We start from the raw sequence: 22,264 nt of genomic DNA on the forward strand, positions 1-22,264 counted from the left end.
GCATATTCTAACAGAACCAATAGCAGAGATAAAAGAGGAAACAGAATGATTCGCCATTTTAACTGGAATAGGTGTAATGTTTCGAATAGAGATGAAATAAGAACGATTATTGAATACATGATGAGTAGCCCCAGTATCGAAAATGATGGTTCAAGGTGCAACGTTAGTGTCCATTTGAGCAATGGTGATGTGTCTGCCGTTGACGCACCCGGTGATGTCGATGTCAGCAAATTGTGGCTCCACAATTCTGGCATCCAAGGTCGAAGCCGATTCTACAGATCGCTCCTTGGCCTTCTTGGCCCTGCAAACATCCTCCTTATGTCCTTTCTTCTTGCAATAATAACACTTAAGCTTTGATGATTCAAACTTCTTCTTAACTACCGCCGTCATTCCTTCAGCCACACCCACGGATCCTCTTTTGAAAGCAGTGTCTGCAGCCCCAAGAGCCCAGGTCATGTTAGAAGATCCAATCGAAGCTTGAGGATCGGAACGAATAAGTGGCTTGAAAGTATGAGTAACATCCGGAAAACCGCTGGGCATACTGTTCGCCAGTATCGCCGCAAAGTCATTGTCTTTAGTCATCATGCCTGAACGTTCCAATTTTCTTCTTATGCCCGAGACTTTAGCAATGTGACTGTCGATTGTATCGGAAGATGGATCGTACATAGTGGTATGTAAATCATGGTGAAGTGAAATTTGACTGGCATACGTTTGACCTGAGAATTGTGCTTTGAGATATCCGTAACGTTCAGAGGGGACAGTCGAGACTTGATTTAAGCGTAAACTCAACTGTTTATCGATTGTCCAGTGCATAAGTGATATGACACCTTCAGCGTAGTCGGGATTCCATCCAAACTGAGTCGGCATAACCCCTTGTTGAAGATAAGGAACACAACCAGGAAAATGAACAAGTAAACGGCGAACGTCGGCATCCCAGATGTCGAAGTTTGCCCCGTTGGCAGCTAGGATAGCAAGTCTGTCCAATTTGATAGGACAGGCTTTCCACAAGGATGCAAACGACGTGTTGTTAGTCGTCACCGGGGTAGCTGCTTGAAAGATGTTAGTCATGTTCTGAACATTAAGCTGTTCTTGAACATTAGTTTGATTGTTTTGAAGATTTAAGTTTTGTTGTAAGTTGCTTGGATTAGGACTATGTTGATTGACGTTAGATAGTTGCCCGGTAGTACCACCGTTGCCAGTAGTCTGAACGTCTTCCATATTCGATGAGGGTGATGATTGGTCAGTTGCGTCGGTCTCAATGAGTTCTTCAATGCAATTAGCGTTGGAGAGTGTGTTATTTGATCCGGTGTTTGATATTTCAAAAGATTCGTCTTCGATGCCGTCGGGTAAAGAATAGCTCATAACCTGTAGAGCGGCACGAGAACTAAAGTGATAGTGTTAGCTATAGAATTATCGAAACAAACACACTTTGTGACAATTGCATTATAAAGAGAGAGAGAAATAAAGTTCTAACCTAAAGTGATAGTGTTAGCTATAGAACTATCGAAACAAACACGCTTTGTGACAATAGGAAAAGCAACACAAGTTTCAGGAAAGAACAGGAACTATTTATATGAAACGTGTTTCAGCACGGCGTTACAAAGATGACGAAATGGGAAAACAAGAAACCAGTCTAGGCCTAAAACATCTCAGACATTCCTACATCTTCCAACGGTCTAAACCGAAAACAGGTGAGCCTAGGCTAATTGCCAAGCCATCCTCAATGCCTAGGTGGCCTTAGCCGTAACACCTAGCCCACCGTTCAGAGCTCCCCCATCTACAGTCTCCAGTAGTCCTACTCCCCTCGGCACCGAGGGCCCCCCCCCAAGAAACCAAAACCTCTCTGGCACGGGATGTTTGGTTTAACTAGGACTGAATAAGAGACCAACAGAAATGCATAATATGTAATGCATCGTGAAACCAAACAACAAAGTCTAGCTCCCAATCCTAGATATCACACAAACTGAGAGTGGAAGACGATGCCATGTGATTTTGACGAGCAAGAGTTTGTAACTATCCCGTTCGTTTGGATCTGATCAAAACACAACATCAACCTGGTGAAATCTAGAACACTTTTCAGGATGTTGACACCACATGTAGATACAAACAACCCTGAACTTTATCGGTGGTTGGTGTGTTTGTGAGATGAACCATTGGCGAAAGTATGACATTATCGAATGAATGCTATTCTTTGATAGCAATGGAAATTGACCGAAGAATCAAAAACAAAACTTGAAGGCGCTACGCCAGGAACCCGATAACGGGGTTAAGAGAGGAACAAGTATCACACTACAACATGAGTGGCAGGAAGTACATATTTACTACAGGCCCACGCTTGGCAACATTAGAATTTTGCACTCCCATCTCTGACCTCGCAGACAGAGACAAGCGCTAGGTTGCATGCACGAAAGACAGGCAAGGCAGGCAAGGCAGACATGGTCTTGGATAGATTCCAAGGCAACCAAAACTGGTCTTTCTTACCTTTGTTTTTGCTTTTTGGAAAACCATTCGAATCAAAAACCGGCTTCAGATTCCTGCTGAAGCCGGTTCTTGAAGTTTACGGCCCTGTACGTCAGCATTTCAGGCCTGCCGCCTGCAGACCTTCGAGATCATTCCGGCCTAAGATAAACCTGCGTAAAACCTGTTTGCCGAATGGCGCGGTTTTTCAATGCTATGCATATAAATAAGATCCACGATGGGAATATTCCTTCAACCTGACCAAGATCTTAACTTTTTGAAGACCCACCAAAAAACCCAACTTATACAAGTGATCGCCCGTTATGCTTTTCTTCAAAGTCGCTATGCTTTCTGTTCTAGCAGGTGAAAAATTTTGATCTCTTTCATGAACTGTTGTCCATCTCTACTTACTCATACTAACCTCCGTCAATTGCTACAGCCGCTATTTCGGCTCAGTCACTTCAAGAGGACAGACCGTAAGAAAACATTCCCAGATTCATATTACAATTTCTTGATATTGCTATTCGACTTCAATTCCAATAAGTGTTGTGGTGCTGAATTCATTGTATGTATACAGAGTCGCTCATCGAAGCCTGCAACGACGATCAGGAGAGTAAGTAAAGACTACCAGTCTGATGATTTCAATCTCAATAAATCATTTCAATCATTCAATCAAAGTTTCTGACTGATTTCAATCACAATTCTCAAATTATTTCCTCCTCAAACCAATCTTAGTGACACTGGAAAGAAGCCGGACCCACGATGTCCCCCGCACTCCACCGGTTGTTGATTTGGTAAAGGGGTTGATCTTGTGTTTGACAATGGAGATGAAAACGAATCGAAAATTGGGTGGGGTTCAATGAAAACATGTCATAAACGTTTGATTTGTATATGCTTCCCCGAAAAAAACAGATCAAATCCTTTATGGCCATATGCAATCATTTTGCTTTCTTTCAATGGTACAAGTATCGCATGACTCCATGTTAACTCTAAGATTTGCCATTTGGGGCGTGTTTTAAATTTATGTGACCTTTGCTATACAAGTCACAAGATCTATTATTTTTCATGAACTGTAAGTTGTTAAACGTGAATGAGACAAGAGAAATACGTTCAGGAAATATATCACCCCTGAAGATGTCATGTTTTAGGCTACAGAAACTATATTTGTGGAAGTATATACCGATTCATTTATCTATGTGTATATCATAAACATAAAAATTACAATTTGAGAAAATAAAATTTGACATTAGTTCAAGTATTGATACATCCACATTTATTCTCAAAGACTCCCAATTCCGGATCAAGTCTTGAGCAAAATGTGATTTTTTTCGCAAAATGGAATTTATAGGTTTCTATTAAAACCTTTTTCAATTTCGTAACTGATAATTTCTGTTTCTTGAATTTTGGGTCCTTTAAACCATTTCTTAGCATTAAAAATCCACCATAAACTAATAAAAGTCATCCATCCTCCGTATACCATACAAGTCCAATTCATGTTTTCCGCACTAGAGAAAATACACAAATGAAGAAAACTTTGTCAATTTGGTGCAAAGGAAAAAATTGAGACATTCAAGATTTGAAAAAAATGATATCCAAGGGAAAAGACTACTCACTTGAGACGACTACCAGTTTTTGCCGGAAGACACATAATCGGAACCATCAATGCCACAAATCCTGCACCTAAAGCACCTATTGGTTTTCCAAATTTTCCAAGATGCCATGGACCTCTTTGAAAGTTTGAATTTCGAATGAAAACTCTCATAGAGATAGGAATTGCAAAAGCTACCATAGCAGCTATACCGCCTATAGAAAAGATTGCATTGATAGCCAAAGGTCCACCAAAGACGAGTAAAAGGATGATAATGCCGATGAAAGTATTGAACCAAACTGCGTTCACGGGTGTTTTTGTTTTTGAGTTGACCACTTTTACGATTTTTGAAAATGGACCAAAACAATCATCTCGTGCATATGCATAGGCAACTCTTGAACCAGCTATCATACATGCTTGGCCCATAAAGAAGCTACACCCAATCGTAAGAGATAGGATGGCTAGTGCTGCCCTTTGAGGTAAGACTTGCAAGAGATAAGCTGCCCATGGTTGAGCGAGACTTGAGTCCAACACGCGATCGATGTCGATGATAGTATAAGCCACGATGATTTGAATGATCCAACCGATGATACCACCGATACTGGATGTCATCTAACAGAATAGCCAAGCAAATAAGATTACATGACATTCGATATTTCTCAGTGAATAGAAAAGCTTACCACAATTGCTCTCGGAGCTGCGATGTTTGCGTTTGAGCATTCTTCACTCAAATGAAATGATGCGTCGTATCCAGACATGATCCAAATGACTCCAATAAAAGACATGAGGATTGAAACTCCATCTGGATAATCTGTACCGTTATGAATACTACCCCAAACTTCACTACTTGAAGCTACTCGGTTCATAATCTCACCTGTAGATGGATTGACCTGACCAGCTCGAGTAGTGGCGAGTGGTATAACAAAGATAGTGATAAAAAGAGCCGCAAAATTTAACAAAGTACCATATCCATTCAAGGTTGCGATAGTTTTAGTCGGAAGTGAAGAGATAGTAGCTTGAATAAGCATAATGACTGCAGTTAAGATAAATGTATGAGGATTTGTTGGAGTATAAGTAGGATGTGTGATTGAAACACCAGCAAGAATCATTGAAGAAAGTGCGTAATCTACAGAAGGTGCACCGGAGATTTGTGCAATCCAATTTGACCATCCGGTTAACCAAGCTGCTAAAGGTCCAAATCCATCGGGTGCAAGTACTGCAGAAGCATAATAAAGTCCACCACTTGTTGGCATTGATGAACATAATTCTGCTAGACTACATGCGATACATTGGATTGGTATCATAGCTACTATCCATCCCCAGGCCATTCCTGAATAGATATCCCATTAGAAAAAAGTGAATCTGATTAGAAATTTTACATGCGAGAATAAAGAATAGAATCTTACTAACCACCAGTTCCAGCATAAGTCAAACCATAGAGCATAACTGAAGCATAACTTGGAAGTAATCCCATCACACTAAAGCTCACTCCAAAGGTTGTCCATAATCCGAACTCTCGTTTGAATTCTTGCTTGTATCCCAAGGCAGCCAAAGCTTTCTCGTCTTCCGATGAGGGTAATGTAAGTGGCTGATCCGTACTTATGAAAGTTTCATCTATAACCACTTTAGAATTTCTTTTATCGTCTATATCCATGATTGATTGAATGTTATAATTTTTAACAATGCCTTGTACGTGGAAGAATAAAATAATTTGAGATGGGATGATTCCCGCGAGGCTTTGAGCAGAAGATAGGTGAAGTTTAAGTTGCAAAAGATGTGGATGCTGTGAGGAATTTTTTAAATAGAGTACATATTGGAGTGATTCACAATCTAATTTTCTAAAACTTTGATGATAAGGATAGGCCTTTGGTATAAACAGCCTCCCACTAAACCAAAACTTCAGCGTGGTACAGCGTGGTACTGATCAACGAAAATGTTCACTGGTTTTCTGCTCGTTGTATTTATTCTAACCCAGCTGAGACAGAAGCAGGCGATCATGATTGAGACTGATCAGTCACCGCGGTAAACCCGCGAGTAAGAAGCTTGAAGTGGATAGGCTGCTGAGAACTCTGAGGTAATCGAGTTCACAGAGTCCCTCTCATCAAGCTCCTTGTGCGTAAAATCCCACCGTTTCTCTGAGACTCCGCTGCATACTTACCAGATTCGGCCCAGTACACTTCCAACTTTGAGCTTGCGGTGGGCGGGTTGTTTACGGAAAACCACCTTTTCTCAATTGAACCAAACTTTTGAACTCAATCCAAAAGTTGCCTTTCATCAGCAATGGTGGAGGCCACACATGCCCATACATATATCTTGAAACACAGTGTGAGATGAGTTCAGTTGAAAAACGCGTTCGATCATGACCTCTTGATTGCGAAATTCTAACCATGATTCCCATCATGATATCAACAAGTGACTTCATCAACCTAGAATTCGAGACAGGGACCTCGCAACGTTTTATCTAGCATTTTCAAATGACACTCCATTTCAGCCAAGTAAAAAACGTAAGTGATCTTCTTGGGGCTCTCAAGTAGCGTCACGGTCGCGCCTTCACCCATGCCCCTACAATCCTGCAACAAATTCAAGGAAAATATAGCTACCTCCTCATGATACGTGAGGTGAGTGCATACCAAACAAAGTTCATGTCCTTCACTTCACAGCAACACATGCAATATTCTTGCTAAAAACGAAGACGACTTACATGGGTGTATCATGATGCTTTACAAACAATGGCACATCAGCAGCTGAAGAACCAGATTCAGCTACTTGTATTGTACAACAGCAGCTCCAAGACAAGGTTTTTGCGAGATCACGAAACCCTAGAGATAAACTCAGATCGGTGTAGATAAAGATTACAGCATGGAGTTTTGTATAAGATTATGTGCACATTTTCTCAAGAGATTGACTGCTTACATAGAATACACGTCACAGCACACAAGATATAAAAACAGATCAAGATAAGAGGAGTAAAGTGATTGTCACACCCATGAAAGTACATCAACTAAATCACTCAGCATGAAATAACGTTTTCGAAAGATGAATGAAATCTGCGATGTTTGTGTCACTCGGAGGTGAAGTTCTCTGTCAGCTTGCGGCTTCAAACTTGCCATCCGAAAGTTGAACGTTTCCCAATATTTTCCAATCTTCCGAGCTGCCAGATGTCCTAACGAGGAGAATCTCAGTGGGCTCAAAGCTATCAAGTCCTAAAAGGTTACCGGGAGGTACCAGCTGTCCAGAACTTATCAAGCGTTCAATGATGGCTTGTTTCACGTCATCCGTCAAGTCACCGTATACTAAGCTGAGATGAGGAAAATAAGGCGGTAGTTGATCCAGCTTGCTCGAGTCCAGTAGATTGCGCTTTAAGGTTGCGTTGAGTGACATTAATTCGGGACTTTTGACAAGAGAAGCCAAGACGCACTAACTCAAGGCAAACAGATGTGTCAAGGATGTGTGAGCAATTTTTTTCACGATTGGGGTTCCCGTACGTTAAATCTTACTCAACTTGATAAAAGTGACCTCCGCGTTGAACTTCTTGAAATCGAAGTAGAAATGGTTTTGATGTACATCCTAGTTCGGTTGAATTCCATTCTTGAACAGATTTTGAGACCAATTCTAAGACTTTTGATATATTCGATCAAAATAAACCCCAGTAAGAATTCGATTCATTAGGTTTCTTGACTTTTACATATGTTGAAGTTGATAAGGAAAACTTTGGCAAACTTTGGTCGATAGGTAAATCAGGTACTTGTTCATCTGAAATCAAAGTTGCATGAGGTTGGAATGATAAACATCCAGGAGTTTCTTCTGATAGTTTTGAAATCAATTTATCGAGAACTTCAAGCTGTGTACCGTTCGGAGATAACCATAATGATAATCCACCTGTGCCACACAAAGGTTGATGAATTCACAAACGGATTACTATTTATGCGTTTCAGAGTTGAAAGTATTACCACTACTGACTCATTTTGTATTTGTTATGCGTTTGGGTTTTGGGTTTTGAATTGATGATGGTTCAAGAATTGAGTTGTGGATGCTTTGCTCGAGATGTCGGTGGGAAACAACGGCTCCGCAATCTTGAAAGACCATACTATTACCAACCCGAGCATATCCGAAGTCGGGCCGTCACAGCGGATCAGACTTGTGGCCCGCAGCGGGGCTTTTGGCTACATATGTAAACCCGACATTCCCCTGGCCTTGCATTGGAACACGCATGACCAGAATCCTGATTAAAGATTCCGACTGGATGGCTGTCACAGGGGGTTCAAGTTGGCCGCAAAGTGCCTATTTTTTGTTACCTTTGCCTTCCAGCCCTTTGAATCTCTTTTTTTTTTTACAAAAAAACCTAGATTGTGCTTCTCAGGAGGGGCTTTCTAAAAGGGTTTTGAGAATTTCAAAATGATGAGCAGTTTTTTGATGTAGGGACAGTTGTATTTCAGGCATTTTTCAACTTGAGTCTCTAGTCCTCACTGCACTGCCAGCAAAGATACCTTGTATTGTAAAATTCGAGGTTGCCTGGGGTATACATCCCCTTGGACTGTGTGTCCAAGGAATTAATCCAAGGCTTTCTTTGCCCTCAAAGATTGCCTCAGATCATATACTCAGACATCAAATCTGAGGCTATTGCCATCTGAGGATAGCTCAGATTTGCCAATCTGAGGCATATTTGTTGGTGGTGCTGCTGTTAGCCAGCAATTACACACCAAAAAAAGGAATACAGGGTGGCAAGAGGTTTTGGCACAGGAGTTGTAGTTGGTCATCAAGGGGGTACTCCCACTGTATTGACATGAATAGTACCAACAATGTGGGGCTTTTTTGCCATGGGGCCCCTTGCTGGCCATAAGGGGGTACTGAAGCTGTATTAACATTAATATTTCTGGTGCCATAGGGCTATTAGATGGAAAAAACATTTTGAGTTACAATCAGGATATTGGTGGATGGAGACAACATTTTGAGGTACAGTCAGGATAGTGCAGAACAGATTTTTTTTTCAGGTTGTAATCAGGATATTGGTGGACAGAAAAAATATTACAAGTTACAATTAAGGTATTAGTGGATAGAAAAAACATTTTGGGTTACAATTGGGATATTGGTGAACAGAAAAAACATTTCAAGATACAATTATAATATTGGCGGACAAAAAATACATTTTGAGTTACAATTAAGGTATGAGAACAGTTCAGATGGTTGAAGCCATCATCTGAAATTGCTTTGAAATTTCTCTGAAATTGCTTTGAAATTTCTCTGAAGTTTCTGTACAATTTATTTGAAATCACTTTGAGAACTCCTTGACGTTGTGGCAGCCTCTGGCCTGCTAGTGACTAGTAGCTAGGGGATGTGATTCTTTGTTCAAAATGCAAATATAATGTAGTTTTTCTAGAAATGGGCTCCTTGTGGTGTCAAAATCTCAGTATAAATTTTCATTTACAAACTGGGTGACTCTTGCACCAACACATTTTTACCCTGATTGATTCAGTGTAAATCACTCGGTGCAAAATTTCACATCCCCATTGAATTTTTGGCAATTTTACATGTGTAGTATCCGTACGAGGCACAAGGGAGGTTGTGTTGGTCCATGCACTCAAAGATCCCGGCTTTCTTAGAGAGTGGACCAGGCAGTAGCGTAACTGTACGTGCACTGGCTCCTCTCTCGGGAAAATAGGAAAGGACAATTGCGTCATGCAGTCATCTGACTAAAGACTGGATCATTCCTAATAAGACATGATCAGTTGTCCTTCAAGATGCTCTTTCCCCCATCACTAATTTTCTTTCTTCGCCGGAAGGATCTCTCTCTTCCTGCTTTTCGTTCTCCCCTTTTTCCCTTTTTGGTCCTCCCACCCACCCTACTCTGTATACGTCCTAGACAGAACAGAACAGAAGTTCTTAGTTCGGGGTGTACGCTAACCCCTCCTGTTTATGTTACAGGGCTTTTGTCCTCTTGTGTTGGTACAAAGCCCTCTGGCAACCCATAGACAATTTGGGCATTTTGAAGCTAGAATTGCTAGGGCTCCTTAGCAGATGTGTTCCTTACCCCACACACACGATACTTGTCGTGTGTACATAAGGAGACAATTATATGTATACTTATGTTTAGAATAATTGACTTGTTTTGCAATTTAATATACTCGAATTGCCTGACTCAATTCTTAGTTCCCCCTGAAAAAGCTCCCTACAAACGGAAAAGGGAATGGATAGGCTGGTTCTAGGGCTGTGGCCCAGCTCTGAGTGTGATTAAGCGGCCACAGGGCTTTTCCCAGCTCTGGGCAGACTAGAGGAGATCCTGAAATCAATCAGGGCCTAACAGGGCACACCCTGAATTAATTATAAGAGCTAAAAAGGAGCAAAGGGGCTAAAATGACTTTTACTGTGTGTTCAGGTGTATGAAATCGTATATAAAGCCTATGCACAGGGGCCAAACTTGATGCTCACATACATGTGAGCATTGTACACTTTCCTGAATTCTCCAAAGAAGATTGTTTCTCTGTCAGATTCCTTCAATTGGAAAATTTGATAGTGCTCAGGTAATCAGGCTGTTTTGCTTGTTTTTTTCCATACATTGCTGGAGAATGCTCATTTCCATCTTGTATGAGCATTCTTTGAGCTCAGTCTCTCAGATGAGTACTCAGAATCAGTTCATGAGTCACTGCATACTCAGAACAGCTCAGCACCTTGTCCAAAATCCCAGATCAGCAGGCTCCAAGACATACCGCTGAGGATCAGCTGAGTGGCTGGGATGAAGTGAGCAGATGGGCCAGCCCTCCCTCAGGCTTCTTTGCTAAGGAATGATGCCTGAGGAATGCCTATTTCATCTGCTCAGTTCCTGTTTATCATTTAATCAGCTGACAAGCAGGAAGAGAACAGGAGGAAAAGGGAAAGAATTTGGAAGTAAAATTGAACAAATGTTGAAAAAAACAAGAAAATTTCAATGCTCACCCTAATGTGGGCATCTATTGTTGCCCCTGTGATGTGAGCCTGTCAGATCTTGAAAAGAACTATGGGCGCCTACTCAAAAGGTTTTTTTTTGAATATCCATTGAAAAAAATATGGGCAACCAGGCAGAGAGGGCTTTTATGACTCTTCTCAAGGGTTTTGGTGTGTCAGGGTACATACTGTCTGCTTCCAGAAAAGCATTGGGCACAGCTGCAGAGCCATGGCCAGGTCACAGCCCTAGTTGGTTCCATAGGAGCTGTTTGGGGTCTTTTGACCTTAGCCTCTTAGGACCCACTGCCTAAATTACACCAAAGTTGCCATGAACCTCCATGAACAAAATAGGAGATGAGTTGAATGTTTGATCAGTTTGCATGATGGCTGTACATATGTTTAGATCTTGTAGAAGTTTTGTTATGGCTTCAGTTTGAATAGAAAGACAGAAGTTCAGGGTGCTTACAGCCAATTTGAGCATGATTGACCCTGATTGACCCTTATTTTTTGGAAAAAAGTTGTTGCCGCGGTAGTCAAAAACCAACCAAAAAAATGACTTTACAGGGTTTGTGTTCTTTGTATTCTCAGGATTAGCGGAGGAACAAAACTGGGTCAAAATGAAAACCAGGTTTTGGGCTATGATGCACTTTTCAAAAACAAATTCATTCTCAATTCAGCTGTAAAAAGCACTCAACCCACCAGAATGTTCTATTAAAGCCCTTCAATTTCAAATCAAACCAACTCAACCTAACCAACAACGAACCTCTCCTCAGACGACATCATTCTCATCATCATCTTCATCATCGAAACCACGTTCAATCCCCCGACCGACTTCTCTCTGAGGCTATCGCCCCGCCTCACCTTCAACCCCTTGTACAACAACAATGCCAACATCTAGTTTAGCAGAAAAGAGATTATGTCTTCTGAATCTACCAACCGAAATTGTAGTTCAGATCATCGATTTACTTTACGATCTAGCTATAGATGAAGCAGACGATGTGATGGATTTGAAAAACTTACGTGGAAAGAGAAAGAATCAATTTATTCATGGAAAGCCTCGACATTATTTTACAACTCTAACTGAAGATGAACCGATTCTTAATAGTATTCAATCATTTGCTGTTGTGAATCGAGCGATTTATTCTTTATCTTGTACATATTTATGGAAGGTAAGAAATCAGGTTTTCAAGGAACTACCTTCTTTTTTTCCTAATCGTCTTTAGGTATCTTGACTGAAAAACTATTGATTTCATCGAATTGGATCCTTATCTTTTAGACCATCAGTTTTCCTACTCCGTTACCTGTGGAAATCGATAAGTGGACAGAAGAAATTCTTCCGAAACATGGTCCACTTGTGAAATCTTTATCGATGTATTTATCTGAATCTTGTTTAATGAGTCCTCAAAACCTTTCAACTCAAATCCTTTATGATAACGTGATTCGATGTCCAAACGATTGTGATATTCCAAAACCAGAAGACTTTGAATCTCGTATCGCTAAACTTAGTCCTATTAGCGTCTTACAAATCCTTAGTCAATGCGTCAATGTCGATACCATTACGATTTATTTTCCGGATTCACCTAAACCTTACCAAGCTCAACATGCTCAACATCTTGAAAACCTCTTGATTCCATCACTTAGAAGACTCGGTCAATTAAGGAACCTGAATCTTTCAACTTCGTCGGACTTTTCATATCGAGAACAAATAGCCAGTCGAATCGTTTCACATTTACCATTACTAGAATCCTTTTCCTTTGTAGGAAAACCCACAAGATTAAGATCATTCCCATCAATACCGACAGATCCAGTAATGTTATCATTAGACCTTTCAAGATTACCCAACTTGAGAGAACTTGATCTTTCTTTAAGTCATTTTGTTGATTCACGTTGGGTACAACATTCTTGGTCAAATCGACTTACAGATCTATCTTTAGTGTTATGTGAAAACATTTCAACTTTTGATGTACCGAAATTTGTGAATTTCTTTGCTCCTACTTTAAATAGTCTTAGTCTTGCTGTTGGGTTAAGACATCTAATCGGTCTTTCACAAGCTAATAACAACAATAACAACAACAACAACAATAACAATAACAATCTTAATAATGAACATCCGATGGATGAAGATGAAGATGAAGAAGATCAATTTCCCGATGAAGATGACGAAAGTGATTTCTCAGATCCAGAAGATATCAGTTATGCACCAGAATGGAATCCGACTCAAACCTTCAATTTACCTGAATTAACCAGACTAGTATTATTAGATGCAAAACCGTTTAATTTGATTAATGGATTTCAAGAAAGTCAAAAATTAAATTGTTTATTATGTTGTCAACCAGATTGGGAATCGATTCAATCATTAGTTTTAAAAAAAACTTGGCCTAATTTAAACTTATTAGGTTTTAGAACTCATAAAGCTTTATTCAAACATAGACCATTGATTGATTTTAAAATGATTAAAAATCCTGCTTTTTTAGAGTTTTGTGATCAGAATGGGATTCAATTTGTTGTACAAGAAGATTCTAAACTATAGTGATAGTCTTTGGTTTTGGTTTTGGTTTTGGTTTTAGTTTTGGTTTTTATGGTTTGGAATGAATGAAAAGTACAATTTTTGAATGTTGATGAATTATTTATTTGAAAACTTATGTGATCTCTTTATACCTTTTCTATTGTTGTATTTGGCATTTATGTATATATTTAGAATCATGATCATCTTTATCCTCAATCCTCAAAATACTGAGGTGACCTTATGGCACAGCACCCTGTCCATGATGGTACACAGTCTCCAAAATACAAATGTAAAACCTCACAATGCTCACATTCCAACTTTGGAGTCAACAGCACCCAGCTGCAGATTTCTTGGATTTGTTGAGGAGCCAGCAAAGCTTATCTGGAGGTTTCTGATGCAAATTCTGACGTTATTTTGGGAGGTTTTTGGCTCATAGACACACTCACATCATGAGAACTACACTATCTCAAAGGATGTGCCCAGACAAGAGCTTTTGAAGGTACAGTCAATTTCACAAAGCTTGAAAGCATGCCAATTTGCTCCAGTTTGGCGGGCAAAAGTTTCCAAGCTTTCTGAAATCGACTGTACATACTCTTGATCTACAACTTCAAGGTCTTCCTGTTGTTCTATCAGGGCACAATATGATTGGTATCACATTCACTGGTTCCGGTAAAGTTTGGTCAGAGCTTTGGATTCTCTGGGGAAGCCTGACGGATTCCGCAAATCTTCTTACTCTCATTAAATCTCAATTGCTTGGATTGCTCTCTTGATTTGATGGAGAGGGTGGTAAGAGCATCCCCAACGGTACCTTGTAAACATAACAAATGTAATATGTATTTTACGTTTACAAGGTGTGGTCAAAAAACAACCATCCACTGGTTGCCAGAGGACCCTGGATGGTTCCTACCAATGTGTCTGACAAAAATTAGGACATTTTTTGACTTTTTTCTGGAAAATTATTAAATTTTAGCCAAATTAGGACTTTTTTTGTCAGAAGCCTCCCAACTTTGGAGCAGGCTAAGCTGGTTTTTTTTTCAAAAAAGTTCAAAATAGGTCTTTTTTTGTCAGATACCTAAAAGGCCCTGAGGACCAGCCAAAAGCCGCCGGGATTGGTCAGAAGCCTGATAAAGAAGCATGATGTTTCATTTTTGCCAGTTCCTGGGTGCGAACTGGGCAATCCACATATGTGTTGTTAAAACACTACCAAGGCACAACGTTTACTAAGCCCCTTCTTTATCAGCTGGGTTAGTGGCTAACTGACGTTGTTGTTCATCCTCATATTGCTTGACCAACTGATCCATCTTGATGCTTAGAAACATCTCGCAAACCATTGAGGGGACTGAATAACTCCCCTCACTTTCAAGAACTGATGCAAAGTTTGCATCATTTGAAGGCTTAAACACAGATGATGTCAACTGCATCAAGAAAGCTTAATGTCCAGCTGTGTGGGTATAAATGAGAAGTGGGCATTGCAACAGGCCATGCCTGGTTGTAAGTCACGACCTGAACACCCACATGTGATAGTATTTTCCTTGATCCTACACTTGTTACACAAGCATGTGAGAGATTTTGCAGATTATATAGTGCGTGGAGCCAAGTTGTTGTCAAATTCAAAAGAAGGCCCAAAACAATTGCTACACCTCAAAACCTATTGTATTAACCAGCGGATTGGAGATCTGGAATGCTCTCATTGAGAACATTCCATGCATATCTTTTTGGATGTTTTTTTAAAAGAGTATATCTATATCAAGACATCACCTTTTTCAATTTTTTCTCAGCTTTTGGACTGCTCTCATCCAGAGCAATCCCTGCATATCTTTTTGGAGAAAAATAATGATTTCTTGTTTTTTTTCTGACAAATTAATCTTCTTTGGCAAATGTATTTTATCTCCGTGAGTTTTTGTCATAGGAAGTTGAGCAAAAGAACAACTTGTCACCCAAGAGCTTGGTGACTTGGGACATTAAACCGAGCTTGAGTTGAAAGAGCAGCAAACAATCTCGCTGAAAAAACCAGAATACAACCAGATTGAACCATCTGAAATTTGAGCTGGCGGGGCCAAAAGGGCAAATTATCGAGTATTTAACTGTATTTACTTGATTCCAAATTGCCAAGGTCTTGCCTCCACGCACTATACACTCAATGGTGTAATGGAATACACCAGCATGGTGACAACCAGGTGACAGTCCGCTGCTTGATTCTGCCTAACCAGACTTTTTTTGTCACAAGCATCCTTGGGCTTGGGTACTTTCAGGACTTTTTTGGTCAGATGCATTTTGGTCCAAAAACCAAATCCGGACCTGTTTTGTCAGATAGATTGAAGGTCAAAAAGGCCAAAATAGGACTTTTTTTGTCAGACGGCTCAGTAGGAGCTTTCCAGGGTCCTGTCGCCAGTCTTCGCACAGCTGGCCACGCGTGTGAAATTTGTTTAGAGGGATAACGGGTCTCACATGTCAAGACCTCTATGCCTTGAGGGTCATTGGCAAATATCCAGGACACATTATTTGTGTCATATTGGACACAATAATACCACATGTGTCCATATCACCAAGCAATCATAGCTTGTGGATCCAAAAATAACAAGGATCATTTGGCTCAGTGGGTGTGTCTATAGTGTTTTTGGCAGGGGTACAACATTCAAATGCCTTGCTGCATGTGCGCATTGGAGGTGACCCAATTATTCAGGGTGAATACAGCAAGCTGTACATTATGAGATGACACTGTACGCCTTTTTTGCAATTCAGGACCGTTGGAGATGCTCTAATATCTCCATTGTTGATGTGACCAACCCCAAGTCCCTCACTGCTTGCCGCACGCCATACCATGAGATAACACATTTCAATTTTTCTGTCGTTTCTGGCTCAACTACATAGAAACAATGATGATGAGGCTTACATATTCCGGTTGGCGGAAAAAGCAAAGCCACACTCACATCCATGGCCTACTTTTTTTGGAAAAGATTTGGAAACGTAAAGACGACCTTGCGTTTGTGTCAGAAATGTAACACTATTTAAAATTTATGTTTCCAGCGGTAGAGCACCGGAGACTACCCGTGAGCACAAGTTGTCAAATCTATCAAATGTTTGCTTATGACTTTTGAACACATCACCCAAAGTTTGAAATTGTTGAGACTGTCTAAACTCATCAGAGTCCCATGCTGTCAAATTCAGAACGCTTGTCCAAATTTCCCCTAAAAAACCCCAGCAAGTGGTTGTCCTTCTCATCCTAATAATTCCAGTCTTCAAAAGCTTTTTGAGCTCCCCCCGCTTCCAAATCGTGAACTCTGCATCATCTACACAATCGCCTCTCTGAAGCCCACTTCCTTTACCAAGATGAATTTCAGTACTTACCACCACTTTATGATTGTCTTTGTCATTTTCAACTTGATACAATTTAATCAAGGCAACATGATATGCAGAACATGGTTCAAGTATGAGAAAACCTATGATGGTCAGTACAGTTTTTCCTGCAGGGCTTGCAAACACAATTGGCACTGTGATTTTAATTTTCAATCCAACTGCATGTCTTCAATTGCACTGGCTCTAAATTAACTAAGTCCCACAGTCAGACACTTTCTCCTTGTAAGCTCGGGTGTCTGGTGAGGGACTTAGGACTAATCGGGCTTCCCTGGTGGTTGAGCAGGACTCCTTAAATTTGAGTTTGGCCTGGAGACATTTTCACCACCTCAAAAAGTCCCACTTCCACTCAATTAACCCCTGTTTGATTTTGAACTGGAGATATTTCACAAAATTCCCAACACATCTGTCTATTCAGAATTCCGTTAACTTTTTCTGAGCATCCACAAAAAAGCACAGATGTTTTTGGAATTTCAAATTTGGTTGGTGACAGTGACTGTATTTTCAAAACAAAATTTATAATTGAACACAATCCTCTTTCAATGAAAGAGGACTGCCATTTAATCCAGCAGCTGTGGTTAAAGATGAAAGGTGTACATTTCATTCTCCAGAATATTTTGGTATCCTCAGAAAGTCTGTAGCATCCAAACTACAACAGATAGGCAGCTGTAAAGCTGAACGGGGGTTTTGGGTTCTGGCTTGGCCACCAAAAGTATGCAATTATTTGCAAGTCCCTACCCAGGGCACCAAGCTCGCAAGGTTAAGAGAGCCCTGCGGTAGATTTGGACTTGTGGTAAGTTAGGCACGGGCTAGTTTATGAAGACCATAGTATCAGACATTTCCCTGGATCAAGCTGCCAAGCAAGTAAGCAATCCATCCTCCAGCTCTATTAGCAATATTACAACACACACTACTAATGGCAGATGAACTTGTACAGGCGGATCGGGTGTTTACCCAATGGCCCGCAATTGCAGCAGTCTCCTGCCAACAGAAACCTGAAGATGTGACAAGTATAGCCTCATTGGACCTGGCAATTACAGTCAGTGACATTACAAGCATCTAGACTGTGGGCATATGAACCAATGCTGACAATTTGCACCCCTTGAAATGTGTGCAACTTTTTACAATGAAGGATGTGTGCCATTTAATCATCCCAAAAATCAGATCCATGATTGTAAAGTCATAGAAAACATAATGGGTGAGTTGTCTCAACACCGGGTAAGCAATGCTGATGGTTGCTGTTGCGTGGCGGTGCGCTTCAGTTTAGAGACACAGCTGCACTGCAAAGCAGTGCAGCTCTTGAGGTGTAAGACCCTGCCAAGCATCCTACCCCTTGAAAATTGTTCTTTTTTCTAAAAGCAGCACAACAGCTGTTGTAGCACCGCATACAGCAACTATTGCGGGTGTTGCATGGCCATCCAACTGGTGCAGTACACAAATGTTACACCACATAAAACCACATGAGTTTCTTGATTTTTTCATGCAGGTAGCCCTGAATAAGAGGCCTATGTACTTGACACCGTGATAAATCACACCATCAGACACCATCTCAATTTGATCATTGACCAACTCGGCCTCAACATCAACATCAATGTTCTCCTTCACAAAATTGGTTAACAATTGATTCAAAGTTGAAATTTATCTGCATCTCAACATTCAGATTTAAATCAAGTCTTCAGACACATAGACCTTTGAGGAAGAGAATACTTCCTCAAGGAAAGCCTACTAAGATACACCAAGGTAAATCAAAATCAAAATCAAAATCAACCCTTTAAAATCATGAAAAGACCATCAATCCCATCAATCCTCAGTGATCCAAATTGACTATTCCATTGATCAGTTTATCATGAAGATTAAAATGAAAGCAAAATCAGGGTACATTCTAATGAATCTGATCCATCAAATTAAGATTGCAGCCATAATTCAATTATGTGTATCACCCACAATACGTTCACAGCTTTGTGATTCTTTCTCAACCAAGGAAATATATGAACAAATCAAACTGATCTTGGATGTCAAATCAGGCAAACTTGAGAGATTCTCAACAATTGTTATGATCCAAACACATCAAAATATATTGATTGACTGAAATCAATCTTTGATGGGTTGAGTTGTACTGGTTTCAAATGGAGTCAAGAGTCCATGGCAAGTGTCTTTTTTCACATGGATTTATCAAGTAACATTGCTACAGGTTGAATGTAAAGAGCATTTTAGTTTCTGACCATGTTGAGGATGTTGTTCTAGTGCAGATTCAATCCACTTGCTCTCAAAGCTTTCTTCTGAGAGGAATGAAAGGGAAGCCTGTGAATTGGGTGTGCCAATTCACGGGATGTGTTTTTACGCTCAGGTATAAAACACCTCTCCATCACACTAGGATGGTAGTGCCCATGCAAGACTTGCCTTAAAGGTATTCCTTAAGGTGAGGCTTGCTGGCTGCGGGTGAAAACCCTAGCGCCTTCCACAACCTCCGCAGGGAAACTCTTTGCTTTGATTTCATCAAACGCAACATGGGTTCCCTGGTAGGAAGGAGGATGCCCAGTCAGACGTCTGACTGTAGGAGGCGGGACAGAGAGAGGGGAGAGAGCTCATCAGACCCAAGGGCGGGTGGGAGAGCTATTAGCGTGGGAGAGCTATTAGGGAATGGAGGGGTCTGAAAAAGCTAACGGAGCGCTGAAAGAGAGAAGAAGAGGCGAGAAAGCAAAGAATGAGGATCTCCACTAGAAGAGACAAGAAGCGCTTACGGTCTTCTTTCCAAGATGGGAAGAGGAACGGAAGACGAGAGATCTTACCTAGATACCTCTTCCAAAAGCGTAGTCTCTAGTGAGATTACCTCATCTTTAGGTGGTGCCTGGAATGACGTCAGTGCCTGAAGCGGGTCTTTGTAGGCCAGAGCACAGGAAGTCATCCTGTGACTGTTCGTCATCAGGGCTGCTAGAGACTCTTCTAAACCTAGCTAGGTTTCTCTCTCAAGCTCCTGGCTCGTGGACGGATGTTATCCCTCGTTCCCCCTCAAAACAGAACATCAAAATGTCAGAAATTGTACAAACTTGCTTATGCTGTCTCAACTGATATGGTCTTTTTTGCTTCTGTTTTGGTTTTTGATTTCCTTACTCTTGTTCATTTCTTTTTTGGTTGTTTGTTTCAATTTTTTACTGTTACACTTGTTTGTCTATTGCCTCATTTCACTACTATTGTTTAGTATATTACTATTTCATCAATAAATACAATCAACCTTTTTTTGGTGTGCAGCTTAGCTGTTGCGCCTGTTGCGCAGCGGTCTGATGCAACACTGGCAAGGACAGCGTAGCGTTTTGGATTTTGAAATCTACGCTACCAGGATTCCAAAAAAACACATACAGTTGTCGCTCTGAAAACCCATCTACCCAATAAGCCATACTCTTGCTTAACCCATGCTTTTTTCTGTCCATATTTTTTATGGGCGGGGGAAATTGTCAGAAATCCCATATCTCTATCATTCTCCATAACCCATACGTTTTTGAGGCCAACCAGAGATGAAAAACCCATACTTTTGGTGTGATTTAGGCAACTCTGGCTCGCAGCGCAGGCAGAAGCGCGGAGCGCTGCGTCGCGCAGTGCTCGGCGCCACGGCTTTGTTACCCGGGGCCCTGGGCCCCGGGGAGCTCCGCCTCGCGCTATAATCTGGGGCCAAATTTCGTTGGGGTTACGCATTCCGCTGTGAATTTCCCCCAACCCTCCACTACTGCTACGCTACTGTACCAATCTGTACAATAGATGCCTGACTTCGACTTCCACCAGCCACCACCAATCAATCTACCACCTACCCAACAATCAATTGACCGGCCCATATCCCGTTTCTTTGTCCATGCGTCCATGATATTTCTTAGCCACTTCTCAAACGAAATCACTCACCATCAGGATCTTTTAGGGTGGTCGGACAAAGTTTTGTCTATAAAGGTAAGTCGCCACTTACCTTCTGTGGTTTTCTTTTTACCAACGACATCCTATTATCGTTCTACTTCTGACTTTTCAAATTTCTCGTTTACCATATCCCTTTACCTTCCATCAAACCATCAAACCATCAAATCATCATCCCAAACCCAAACATGTCCGATACCAATACCCATATTACCAACAACCCTGTCTCCTCTGGTTATGAGACCAACCAAGAGATTCCTGCCCCTAGACGTTCATCTCGTATAGTAACCCCTGCGAGACGGGTACCTGGCATGATAACACCCTCTTCTGACTCTCGGCGAGGCTTATTTGACCCTCATCCTGCAAGGGACGTGAGGGACGCTCACGTCCACCGACAACGAGAACGTTCCGCTTCGTTACCAGGGGATCAACTGCTTCGTCAACCAGCCCGTGGCCGATCAACAACCGTGTCACGTGGATCACTCAGTGTTGTAACATCTACAGTAAGTGAATTTCCTTTTTCATCTTTTTTTAATCTCTTATTCTTTCTAAGATTGATTTGAACTCGATCACAGGCTCCAGCTGCAGATTACTTCAACAGAGGCCGCTCTTCCTCTGTATCAGATGGCATCGGCGATATTCGTGTACTTGGAACCAATCGATCAACTTCCCAAGGTCAGGAAAGTAATGCAGTCGAGGTAAGTTTGTGTTTCATGTGTTATCACATGCACCTCTGTCTTAAATCATACCATACTGACAGCTTGTTCATTTTGATGCTTGTGCCTAGGAACTCTCTGGGCCTCCTCCTGTGGACTTTGCACAGGACTCGGATGAGGAAAACCTGCGTGTCCGAAAGCGCAAACGTAACCAGCCTGTTGAATATGATAGTCTGTATCTGTACTTTGGAATTCCAGTCCATGGAGAGAAAGACGTGAGTATCATTATTTTTTTCATCGTTTATTGGGAGAGTTTCAGCTGACCAATTGTTTGACCAGCCACTGGATCAACCAGGGTTATCCTATCCGTGTCTCTGGTGCCGAGCGGTTGTTCGAATTAGTGCAAGCTCCTGATTCAACCTCAAGACTCACCGAGATGGTCATCGGCATGCTGGTCGATCAGGAGCTGGATGTTGCCGTCGTGATCAGGCCATCGCGGCCGGTGCCAAACTCCCTCCAACGGAATCCGAATTACGAGTTCAACTTCTTCAGCAACAGAACCAATCTTCTCTAGCGATGTTCGTAGCTGCAGCACCCACCTTTTCGATTCAAACTTTGAATCAAGCTATAGTTGTGTGGCAAGTAGCTCAAGGTTTGCCATTCAAACGAATCGAGGATCCGTTACTCAAGTCTATTGTATATTGGCTTCGCCCGAACGCGCGGTTGTTTGGCCGAAAGTGGTCCGGTGAAGAAGCAAAAAGGTTGCATCTTTCACTCCGTGATTTGGTCATTGACCAAGAGCTCAAAGTAAGTTTTTTAAGTTATTTGTTAAAATTTATCTTGTATTTATTCATTTTTGTTTTTTATTCTTTCAACTCCATTTCGTTT

The 22,264-nt window shown here is 41.2% G+C and overlaps 2 protein-coding genes across 2 annotated transcripts; one reads left to right on the top strand and one right to left on the bottom strand.

Annotated features, from left to right (window-relative positions):
• Positions 1 to 3,799: 3,799 nt before the first annotated feature.
• On the bottom strand, positions 3,800 to 5,699 carry MELLADRAFT_40209 (uncharacterized protein; the record flags this gene model as incomplete). Its single annotated transcript, XM_007417068.1, has 4 exons — positions 3,800 to 3,962; positions 4,071 to 4,657; positions 4,726 to 5,375; positions 5,456 to 5,699. The coding sequence occupies 4 exons, from the start codon at positions 5,697 to 5,699 to the stop codon at positions 3,800 to 3,802; spliced, it is 1,644 nt and encodes a 547-aa protein (XP_007417130.1).
• Positions 5,700 to 13,062: 7,363 nt separating this feature from the next.
• MELLADRAFT_73368 (uncharacterized protein) lies at positions 13,063 to 13,683 on the top strand (the record flags this gene model as incomplete). Its single annotated transcript, XM_007417092.1, has 1 exon — positions 13,063 to 13,683. One exon carries the CDS (start codon positions 13,077 to 13,079, stop codon positions 13,491 to 13,493), a length of 417 nt encoding a protein of 138 aa, XP_007417154.1.
• Between the last annotated feature and the right edge of the window lie 8,581 nt (positions 13,684 to 22,264).

This window comes from Melampsora larici-populina (genome assembly GCF_000204055.1).
Source record: "Melampsora larici-populina 98AG31 unplaced genomic scaffold MELLAscaffold_68, whole genome shotgun sequence".
In the NCBI taxonomy this organism is placed as follows: Eukaryota; Fungi; Basidiomycota; class Pucciniomycetes; order Pucciniales; family Melampsoraceae; genus Melampsora; species Melampsora laricis-populina.